The 12,264-nt window shown below is 37.7% G+C and overlaps 1 protein-coding gene across 1 annotated transcript in view; it reads left to right on the forward strand.

Moving 5' to 3' along the window:
* The window catches only part of LOC103155363 (protein diaphanous homolog 2-like), a gene marked incomplete at its 5' end in the record, with an annotated part of 266,071 nt that overhangs the window by 117,761 nt on the left and 136,046 nt on the right, over positions 1-12,264 (forward strand). The window contains 4 exons of the mRNA XM_007577025.2: positions 3,151-3,225; positions 3,334-3,403; positions 4,418-4,554; positions 10,020-10,128. Of these exons, the coding sequence (XP_007577087.2) occupies positions 3,151-3,225; positions 3,334-3,403; positions 4,418-4,554; positions 10,020-10,128 (391 nt within the window). The remainder of the gene's footprint in view (positions 1-3,150; positions 3,226-3,333; positions 3,404-4,417; positions 4,555-10,019; positions 10,129-12,264) is intronic.

The raw sequence follows: 12,264 nt of genomic DNA on the forward strand, positions 1-12,264 counted from the left end.
TTTGAGTTTTATTTAGAAAGCCTGTTTTGTTGTAGACTTGCTCTTGTCACACACCTGGCCTTTGCTTATTGCGCCTCACCTGATCTCTGTTATTCATTATCTCCCCCTTAGTGATTGTGCTGCCCGAAACCCAATTTGCTTTGCAATTCCACCTTGTCAGTGTGATCCTACATCTGCTCTGCTTGCCCCTTTTTGTTTAGGTTTGCAGTGTTGGCTGCATATTTATCGTTCTGCCCTGCAGTGATTTGTTTTTGTTGATAAAAAGAAGTTTAGTTTATTCTTCACCTTCTTGCCTCCTGTCAGAAAGTCCACTCATGGGTCCTCCTCCACACTGAGGTTTGACAGAATCACTAAGCTAACACCGGTGTAGCTTTGTTTCAAGCTGTTTAGTTGAGATCCATTTGTTGCATAGCACAGAAATTTCGTAGCACCAAACGGGTCCTGAAACCCACCGAGGGACAGTTATATAGCCTGCTCTGTAATGCAATATGAAGCACATTGTGCGTGCTCCGAAGCTTTCAGGAACAAAGCTGCTCACTGAGCCCTCATAAAATGATAAAAGTGGTTTATATGCTGAAATCAATCCTGAGACGAGCTTTCCAAAACACAACAGAAGTGATCAGTCAAAACATGAGGTTGGACAGAGTCTGATTCGGTCCCCGTGGAGCCATGTACTAATATTTTCTTTGCACATTTTCGACTTGTTCTCACTTTGCAGGTCATATCAGTGATGAACTTTGCGATGTCCAGACTGAATAATGCACTCAAGGCAAACAAATAAGTTCAGATAGAATAGCAGCACATCTCTGCTTTACAATATTGTAAATTAACAGAAAATGTTCTGAGAAATCTGTAATATAATGGACATTTGACGTAAGCATATCTTGTTTGTGCATATCCCAGTAAGGATAACAATGCAATCAAGTTAAGTGAGCAGAAATGACCTAAAATAAAATTGAAAGAAAATTGCTTCTCTTGAACATATTTATTTTTCATGTTCCCTGGAGATTATACATGATTGAAAGTAATGCATTTCAGTGGTTCTTAACCAGAGGATTACAGCCATAAATATTATATGAATACGTCTTCCTCAAAGTTAATGTAATCATTGAGTACACCGTCACATTACATCTGGGTCTGAAAGGATTTGATCTCTTTCAGTGGTTATGGGTCACGCAGTAATGTTCATTACTTTGATGTTCTGGACAATAAAAATTGATCAAAGGTAATCTGAAGCTTCTGATGTGACAGTAAACAGGATCTTTTTGTAAATGTAGATTCTAGTTATTGGTGTTTGTAGAGATTTATTGTGGATTTGGACAGTTTCTTTAATGAGGTATGTTTTTCTTCCATAGCTTCAGGACAAGCTCTGTATGTGCACCATCTAGTATTTTTATAGCCATTTCTTCTTTGTAAACTTTTGGGGAATGCAGAAGGCAGGCCACAAATGACCCGAAGTCATGCAGGAGGGGACAGAGAATGATGGGCTGTCTGGGATGGAGAGAGGGCCCAAAACATTTAGTGCATTAAGAACCTTGAGGGGAACTATATTATGTTGCAACTTGTAGTAAGACTTATGGTGGAGGGGAAAAATTGAGTGGACAATCTCTGATCGTTCTGTTTTTCACCCAAAAACACATAGTTGCCACCATGCTTTTGCTGCAATGCAGTTGAATTTGTCGCTCAGTCTAAAAGGCTCTCAATAATGGTGTCTTACTTTTGTATCCCAAACACATCCGGCTGCTTTACATGTCAGCATTTCTCCTGAAAACTGTTAGATTTTGCACAGCACACGCTTGAATGAAACAATCAGATTAGAAAACTCTGGGTCAAATGCTTTTGATAAGGGAATTTCTGAATGTTGTACTGTTTTACGTTTAAGAACGCACATCTCATTACAATTTGATATCAGCTGATACAATTTGATGGCAGCTTATGAATTGACTCCGCTTGCTTATAAGACAAATCTGAGAAATGTGGCACAAGGAGTCTGGTTGGTTCTTATTTAGTCACAGATTAAAGAAATACCTCACCTCGAATTTGTTTGCTTCCTCAGGCAAATGCATCTCATCTCTAATTGAGGGCCTCTTACGACTCACTGAGTCAATACACACGGCTTTAATACTCAAACCATTATTATTTCAAATCATTGTCAAAAAGGCGGGATAAATCATTGACTTATGCCCCGTTAATGCTGGAAAATTGCTTCATGCATTTTGCGTCACTGACAGTTAAGGGCCCGAAAACAAGTGAAGCTAATGGCGTAATCTGGCTGCGACCACTCTGTTCCTCAACGCCGCCTCTCGACTCTGCTCCCGGCTTAGACAAACAGGCTCATCTGCACTGGATCATTTGCCGTCTCCTGATACGCTGCAGTTCATAGGCAATTATCTCTCTCGATCCATTATCGATTACAGTGTTATCTTACTTGCATTGCTTAATCTTTTGGCACAGTATAATAGTTGCTCACGTCGGGCCTCGGTGCAAACTGCTTAGCGCCGAGAACATTGGTTAGGATGGATGGATGCTCATTTGTGTGTAAATGGTTGCAGTTTAACGTCAGACTGATGCAGAATATATTCAGTGTCAAGCAGAGGGCATGGTTGACTATATGTGTTATTGTTCCAGGTTAAAGCTGGGGAAAAGCAGAGTGTAGTCCAAGGGTTCTCTAACTTGATTTTCAAAAGTCTAAATCTGATTTCTAGATAAGATGAAATGCCTTGAGAGCAAATATTTTTTATGAAGTTTTCTCCCAACATGCAACTTACTGCTTTCAGTAAGCTTCTGAGATCTGGGTCTTGATGAACAATGCTTGATTTTTCTTTCTTTGTTCCGTCTTTTCTGTTTTCATAATTCTACATTTTATAAAGCAAACAGATTACTTTATATAGAAAAAAACAGCTCTTGTTTACAATTTCAACAATTCAGTGGTATAATAATCCAAAATACATCTTCCAATGTAGACTTGAAGCTCTGATTATTTTGGATCTCCTCTGAAGGTTAAAGTGGGTTTTAGAAAATTGCTATAATGTTCTACCTGCATCTTACCCAAGGAGCCACCTTTATAAAGTGAACTTCAACAGGGAACCTATTAAGATTGAATACTGATTTAGTCTGATGTTTTTCTCTTTTCTCTTTTTGTTATTCTAGTTGGGTCAACAACTTTGGCCATGAAGGTCTCGGCCTTCTTCTGGAAAATCTGGAGAAGCTTCTGGACAAGAAGCAGTAAGTTCACATGTCCACCTTCTAACCTCTGTGTCATTATCTAAAACCAGACCCTAACTAGGATGCCATATCAAAACTTACTAATTTTTTACTTTTTTTTTTTTGTAGGCAAGAGCAAATTGATAAACGCATCCAGCATAAGCTAATCCAGTGCTTAAAGGCTTTCATGAACAACAAGGTTTGTATGACTTAACATTAGATACCCTTAACTTATTCTTTCATTCATTCTTTCTTTCTTTCTTTCTTTGTTTCTTTGTTTCTCTTTCTTTCTTTGTTCCTTTGTTTCTCTTTCTTTCTTTGTTCCTTTGTTTCTCTTTCTTTCTTTTTCTTTCGTTCTTTGTTTCTTTCTTTCTTTCTTTGTTTCTCTTTCTTTTGTTCTTTCTTTCTTTCTTTCTTTCCTTTGTGTCCTCTGTTTCCTTTGAATTCCTTCCTTCCTTCATTTCTTCACTATATCCTTGCATCCTTCTCTTCTTGTCTTTCTTTCTGTTTGTCTTTCTGTCTTTCCTGTTCATTTGACTACGTATTTTAAGTCCGCCTATTGTAAAAAATATATACCATTAGTTTGCAGTGGACTTTAGCATTTCATATTTTGAGGTGAATGCAGCGGACATGGAGCTCTGCAAAGCTGAATCTGGAGAAACGTTTGTGCAACTTCGGTAAATGTGTAAAATTAGCACAGGTGGTAAGGTTTCCAACCTTATTTGCATCTTGTTGTTCACCGGCTGGGGATAATGAAGCAGTAAAGTGGAGCTAATTTCACCATTTAAAGTTTCTGAACTTTTAATTATCCCCTTTTTGGGAAAGTCTTCCTCCTTTCTTGAAGTGGCCCACATTTCAAGGTTAGATGCACTATTGATATTGCTGCTTGTGGAGCTAATCCCCCACACATGGTCATCGGAACCCAGTCCTCCAATTGTGCTGAGACTAAAATGTGCAGGAGACTATACGTATTCGTCCCTGCAGTCCTGTCCTGAATTAAATCAATTTATCATCCTTGCCGTTTTCTCCCACAGCCTTAAAGTGTACCTCTTTAAAAGAAGATTAAGTCTAAGTATGACTTCATACATTACAGCTTTTTGTGTAATTTATATTTTACTCAAAGTGAAAGTTCTCCATGAATGTAAATGCTCTCATTAACTTACACCCAATGGAGCTGCTCTCTATCTTGGCTCATCTCTTCTGTGTTTTACAGTATGGACTGCAAAGGATCCTGGGAGACGAGCGGAGCTTGTTGCTGTTGGCAAGAGCAATCGACCCCAAACAGACCAGCATGATGACGGAGATCGTCAAAATTCTCTCCGCTATCTGCATTATTGGTGAAGAAAACATGTAAGTTGATTGTGCTGAATCTGATCAGTTCTTTCAGTAATCTGGCAGAAGCCAGCCACTCTTCTCCACAGAGAGTCTTGTCAGATAATGAGATTGTCGCAGTTTTAAAGGTCAGAAGCATTGGTTTTATTTGTAGGTCTGCAGAGTTCCATTAATAAAAGGATGTTAATAAAATCTGACTTGGACGATCTACAGTGTAGAGGGAAAAAAAGGCACTAAAAAGTACATTGATACAGGGTCTAATAAGTTTGAATGGTCTAGAGAGACTCCGCTAGAAGATATCCTTACTCCAGGGAAGTTCACAGATAGATACTAGGTGGTGCTTGACCCTTTTTCATCAGCACAAAAAATGCCCTTTCTGATTTTTTTTTTTTTTTTATAGTGTATGGTGTGTGGCCCAAGGTAGCATTTCTGAATTTAAAAGCCTATTTAATCAGTTGCTCCACTTTTTTTTTTTAAATTCTGCCTGATGAGACCCCAACTTCTCAAAGGCTTCACTACTTTATTAGAAAATTGTATTAGTTTATTTTGTAATGAGCACTAGTTACATAAGTTTCTCAAGAATCTTTTGTTCATTTTTTGTGAGTGCATATACTTGTGGTTTCCACTACAATGCCCTGCATAAGGTGTCCTTTTTTTCCCTATCATTTAAGCATCTTTATTCCAAAATGTATGAGAAACTCCATACCAGGGATGATCAACATCTACAAGCCAGAGCTCGTCTTGCTTTGGTCTTGAGCTGCAAAACCTACATGACACATCTTAAACAACTTTTCTAATAAAGTTGAATAATACCTGCTGCATAAAATAGTCAGTTTTATGGTTAATGAGAGACTGTCATCATTATTTTTAGGTGTGAAAACAAACAAAAATCCCCATCAAACTTTAGAAGGAAATGATAAAAACAGGCTTTAAACTATGTGGGTATTGCTCAAAACCTGTAAAAGCGTTGCTAAAATGTGCCTCTTTTAAATTAATATATTACTAATATAAAGCGACTATTTGTGTTTTCGTGCAGGAGCGAGGATTCGTGCTGTTCGGTTGTGTGTTTTAGGTTATTACGCTCCATTTGTCTACCTGCAAAATCATGTGTTTTCACCACCGCTCTGCTGATGGGCATTCTTCAAAGCCTTTCTTTTTCCTTTCTTAAAGAACGAATAAGCTTTGAGTATGCATCCTTTTAAAAGTAAATCTATATTAATTGTTAAAGAACTAATTCCAGGCTGGTCAAATCAATACGTGTGTGTGGTTTAGTGCTTTCTGTTGTAGTCTGACAGTAAGGGATGCACTTTGTCTAAACAGCAGGATATATTTTAGTGGTACAGCCCTTTAATTGCTTGTGTTGCCATATCATTTTTCAGTAAATCTTAGCTGGTGTGTAAGCTGAGCCAAACTGTTTGAAATCTGTGCTGAGGACAAAAATAGGAAGTCATTGTGCATCTTTACTCTGCTTACACCTCTAATATTGAACAGAAAGGATGGAAAATACTGCTGTCGCTGTTCTTTTCCTCTAAGTTTATTTATATGTTTTAGAGAGATTACACACCACTGTTAATATCCATGCTGTGTTTATCCACTGTGAATCATCATATATCTACAGATAACCCCAGTGCAAAAACCACACTGTTTGGTGCAGCATTGTCCGTTTACTGTGGACACGACTTGCTTGACAGCCTTTAAATTGGAGTTATGCGAGCGTTTGTTGTTTCCCACTGGGCCGGACTAGAATAACAACAGCTCAAAGTCAAGTCTTTATGTAGTCAAGGAAGTAAACAAACCCACATTTTCCGTTAAGAAAACAGCTGAGTTTAGCAAATGCGTCCTACATTTCTGACCATCTGAAATGGAGCTCTGAGCTCGTCATTTTCATGCTGACTAAACAATTTCCAGAACAGGTTTCATGTTGCAGAGAATAAATTAGTTTTTTTTTTTTTTTTGTTTTTTTTTAATTCCAGAGAGTTTAACTTTGTCTTCACAGTTGCTGGTTTCAAAAATTAAATATCATGAACTTCTACAATATGTAAAGCTTTCAAACTTTGGCTTAGGACAGTGAAGGACATTTTAGTGTCGCACGTAGCAATTATTTTCTGAGTTTGTGATCTAAAATAAAACACAATTTGCTTGATTTTTAGTTAATTGGTCAACCTATTGGGAATTTATTTACAGTTTCCTCAGTCTTAAAATCAACAAATTAAGGTTATTTAGACATAAATCTCTGAATTTAACATCACTAAACATTTTTCTTTTGTTTTCATTGTTCAGGGCAAAAATATGGGACAGAATCTTGACTGGTTAGATTCAGGTCTGATGGTAACAGTGAAAGTGACAGAATCTTAATTGCAGTGTTGTTGCTATTATAACTGTTTTTCCTCCCATTATGTCTGAACCTTTCTGTTCTGTGACGTTGGAGCTGTACAAGTTCACCCTGAACAAGAACCTAGTTCTAAGTTTGGTTCATGCAACATAAGCCTTAACCATAGTTCATCACCTGAACATTGTGGACTAAATTAACAATCCCCAAAATGATCCAATTCTCTTTTATTCATCATATTTTTATGAAATATAGTTTAAGACAAAGTAGATCATGTTGCTGTTCCAACAGGATGTTCAGCATTTTCAGTTTGGCCTTTGCCAACTTATGTACATCTATTTAATTCCCAACCTTTCCCTGTGCTCAGCAAAACCGTTTTATTTCTCCAAATTCTTTATTTATTTTTCTGTTTTAATTCTAAAACAAAATGACTGAAAAGTCCTAAACTTCTTCAAAGTTTTTGTTCCTCTGGGAACAAAAACTTAATGATGATGTTGTTGTTGTTGTTCCAAAGCCAAACCAATGTGTGTTGATTTGGCTTTGAAACAACTTTGCTGCTTGGCAATGCAGTTAATAACATTTTCTGCAGCTCTAGAATCACTGAATCTATTACGCGCATAAAAAGCCTGAATGAGGAGTACTTGCATAATTAACTAATATACTTTGCAATATTGATGTTGTGTACAGTGAGATCAATTTACAATCTATCAATTGAGACTTGAGTGTTAACTTCATATTTATTAAAGGTTCATTAAAGGTTCAGGTTTATTAAAGAGGCGGTCTCAAACTTTTGTCTTTTAGATCCAACTACAGATATTTTAATGTTCTTACAAACCTGAATAAAAATGGCTAAGATTGCCTAGCTAATTCAAAGCTAAGGTGCCAGAGCTTTGTGTCAGTCTCCTCTCCTAACTAGCATCAGGTCATGTTTCAGTGACTTTATCCCCAAATGTTGCAGTCACGCTAAGAATGTCTCTTAAAGGAAATAATAATAAAGAATTGTACAAGAATGAACATTGCTACATAATGGACAGTTCCTCTGAATTTCAGTCTGTAGGAGTTTAACAACACAAAATCAAGGTTTCTCAGGCCAACCAAGATAAAGAAGTTATCTGCTGAAGTGAGCAAAATGTTGACATATTACAGATCACAACTCAAGTGAACTTGTGTTCAACTTACAACAACTTTCGCAGGTAGATGCGCTCGAGTCATTAATCAGTGCGCTGATGCGGTTAATGAGTAAATTAGTTGTGTTCAGTTCAGTCACCACATAGGTGGGGTATAAACACACATGCATCACTGCTCTTCTAATCTTATAGTGGTGGTATGTACCTCTCTGTGTCTCATGATACTTTATTCACTCACACCAGTCACTCAGATAATTTAAAAATAGGTTGAACAACAAGATCTTTGCCACGATGATATCCGTGCTATAAAATGTCCGGATCTTGTGGAAGTGACAGCCGAAGGAGCTGAGGTGTCGTCTTTTTTCTTTTTTCTTTTCCTTCTTCTCCGAAACTTCTCTGCCAACTGGTGCTGAGAATCTGACTCATGTTAGGCACCGTTTTTGGCTGACAGCATCAAAAGAGAACACGACAAGTTAAGCAGATCTATCTCGCCTGTTTTGTAGCTACGTCTGAACTGGCTTTAAAGCTGCTCAGTATGCAGCTCGTCATGTTTTCAGTGACTTTGTAATGTCTATCACAGGGTTCTTCCATTTATCTCCATGTAAGCCTTACTCTGCACATGCGGTCCTATTGGTCAGACATGATGTCTGCTAATCTCAAAGGTAGTGGAGGATGCAACAGCAACTGTGTCTGGTATGTTTGATTAAAGACGTGCATTGCAAAAGTCTTCATACCTTTTGAACTTTGTCACATTTTAGCATGTTACAACCTGGAATTTGAACGTATTGTTTTGTACATTTTGGCTGAAAGACAAAATGCTCTTTTCTTTTGGGGAGCAGTAACATTTTTCAACTCCTGTAGGTTTGTATTTAGCACCCTGAGACAAATCTTTGGAGACACACCTTTCTGTCAAATTAATCCTTTGAATTATTGATGACAAGGAACACAAACTAAGAAATCACTTCAACCCTGTGGGTACCCCTGACTGGACCTATGTTGAGGCATCCAGAATTTCAAGAAAACTCAACTCTGTCCACCGAAGGAGGAAAGAAGAAGAACATTGTCATTCCATATGGGGATTCGGTATCTGAGAAACTAATACTGCTTTTTTTCCAAGCATAATATTCTTGTACATTATAAGAGTAGAAGAGTAAAATTATCCTGTCAAGGTCTGTAGTGTATTTACATCTCAAGAACAAGGAAAATTTGTTTGAAGACAGACAGACAGCGATCTGACAGTTTAGATCAAAGGCAAAACATCTTCAAGAAATAATATCATTCGATTAGCTAACCCAGTGGTTCCCACTTCCCTGCACGTATTAGACATGTCTCTATTCCAGCATTCCTGATTCACATGACCAAATGACCTCCTCTGCATGGCATCAAGTACTGCAGATCGTTGTTTCTCATTGAATCTGCTTCAAATCAGTGAAATTTGTAACAGCACAAAATGTGCAAAGTTCAAAGGGTATGAATACTTTTGTAGGAACCTGGGGCATCGCCTCAGTTTTCTTTTCTGGAAAACCAAGGGGAAGATGTTTCTCAAAACCATTTATGCCAATTTTTCTGGCTCATTATTTACCTAATATGGATGTGAATTTTATCTGAACATTCAGAGAATTGCTGAAAGGACATTAGTTTACTTCTGGTTTAGTGTGTGTTTGTGACAACGAACATGTTCTCAGTTTAGTCTTAAATGATTAAGTAATCTAAAATGAGCTGCCTTGAGCCCTTTTGAACACAAATTTACTTGGACCTTTCAAATAGCTTTGCTTTCATATTACCAAATACATTTATTACAAACGCTTTAATAGGCCGCATTTGCAGCAAAAGCCTATCGTTTTGTTCAAGCTTCCCTTAACAACAGCGAGATCGAGTCCAAATGGGATTTAACATGAGTGAAAAAAACAATCAGCTGCACTGACCAACACACGAGAAGAGACCGGTTTTGTTTGAGCTTTAAATTGTGAAGAAATGTCCTGTCGTTAGAGGTTTTAAAACTGTTTGTTTGCTTGCTTTTTCCCCAGCCTGGATAAGATTCTGGCTGCCATGACGATTGCTGCAGAGAGGAACAATAAAGAGAGATTTGCTCCAATTGTGGAGGGACTGGAGAACCACGAGGCCCAGCAGCTGCAGGTGAGTAATTAGGCACGCACACAGCACAAACAAAAACAACAAGCAGCGCGATGATCCAAATACCTCAACACTGCTCTGCTGTGATGTGATGCAGTGGAAAATAATTGATTGGAAACCCAAAACTGAGATTAAAAGAAGTATTGTAGGAAAACTCCTGGTTTATGTTATGCACGGTGGACGCAGAGCGGGCCCAGTGTACAGAACGTGTCATTTCTTCAAGATCCTAATGGGAGCAGACATGACTCAAATTGACAGTTTTGCCACTCTGTGCTGTGTTTGGTCCATTTATACCTCCACCTCGGCTGTATTACCACATCTTTCATTGCTTCTGTCTTCATGTCGACTCGTCCACATCAAGCTCCCCCTAGGACATGACAAGATGTGATCAGGGGGCTATTATAATCAACTCAATGCTCCATTGCCACTTCTTTGTTAAAAGAAAACACCTGCCTCATTGAGCACCTCCACTGAATGGCTCCTCTCTTTTAGCAAACCCATAAAAAAGATGAAGTTAAAGAAAGATATTGAGTTTGTCTTTCTTTTTTTGTCATATTTCCCCTTCCTCTCGCTGTTTCTGCTCATCTTTTTCTTCTTTTTTTTTTCTCACAACCCACAAATACTTCCTCTTGCTTTTTTCTATGTTGCTGTCAAGTTGAATCTCGGAGGACTCTGTGAGAGGCCAGCAGAGCAGCGTACCTCTCCTCATTTTCACCAGTGTTCTTTAGAAACAGGAAAACAACTATCTAACAGCAACAACAACACCACTCAAAGCTCTTTTTTTTTGTCCTTAAGAGTCCAGAGCAAGGAATTACTTAAGGAATTAGATTAGCTGCAGGGCATGAGAAGTCATGAAAAAAAAGTCATGAAAGAAATTGATGAGGCGGGCGGCGGAGGAGAAACAAGATATTCTTTTATTAGTAGCCTGTTGTTTTTCCTTTAATTTTTGCCATTAATGAAATGAAGCTCTGCTAATTGTGGAGTAAATTAAAATGCTTTGCTGATACAGGGGTTTTGGGGAAATTAATAGACTTTAAATCCAAAGGCCGTGATGTTCTGCACAGCTAGACTTGGCTAATGTGATTAAAATGTGTTTTAGTGTAGTTCAGGCTACAGCTGAGCAGGAAGGGAACTCCCCGTTTCAAATTTCTTACATTTTCCAGCTATTAGTAGTTTAATTACAATTATGATTTCTAATCAAGGACTTAAAATTTTTATGTCACTTTTAATGTAACATCATGAACAAATAAACTGAAAATTCCCCAGATTTTGATAAAAATAAAAAAACACTAGGTTACGTGAGTGAAACTAGTGATCCGGGTTGATCCGGCTGATTCTAGTGATGTGATGCACTCAGACCAGAACCTTCAGAGACACATAAAGAACCAGAACCAAACATGAAGAAGCAGCATTCAATTCCCATCTAATCTGGAACAAACATCCAGAAAACAATTCATTTCAAACATCCCATTGCTTAGAGCTCCCTTTGATTAATAACTGGAAAATAGATTAGTTTTAGTCTGGATTGTGACTTTCCACTACTTTCCTTTATCCTGCTACTCTAATGTATTGTTTCTTTTTAGATGTATTCAGTGTGTTATGTTTTTATCATATAAACCACTTTAAGCTGCCTTGTTGCTGAGATTTACATCCTTTAACTAAACTGTTAATTTACAGAGAGGCAACAAAGGATCAAAATGTTTTCCTATATAAATATTTTTATATACATATTTATGACAAAGATCATTTCTGTAGGGTACAATAGGCAAATATACCCAGATCCAAATATAGTGATGGATTTAACTCAAACAACACTGAAAGGTGGTTCAGCAAAGAGTTTGTTCAAGGGTTACCAATTTATTTCACCTTTACGTTTTTATACTGTTGTTTAGCTTTTCAGGTCAAATTATAGAGGGCAAGTGTCACATGAAAGCCGGCAACGGTTTTAAAATGATCTGAAGGTGTAATTTTTTCACCTAACATTTTAACTGATAACTTTTGAGATGTGCTGAAACAGCAGGGACGTTTTTTTGGTGGTGGTTCTAAGTATCATGCAAGCAGAACTACCATGGGGAGTTCATGGTGAAATTGTAAAAACAAACTAAGTAGGGAAATCTACAAAAATGCGGCAAATTCAAT

Source organism: Poecilia formosa, unplaced genomic scaffold (assembly GCF_000485575.1).
Source record: "Poecilia formosa unplaced genomic scaffold, Poecilia_formosa-5.1.2 Scaffold423, whole genome shotgun sequence".
NCBI lineage: Eukaryota > Metazoa > Chordata > Actinopteri > Cyprinodontiformes > Poeciliidae > Poecilia > Poecilia formosa.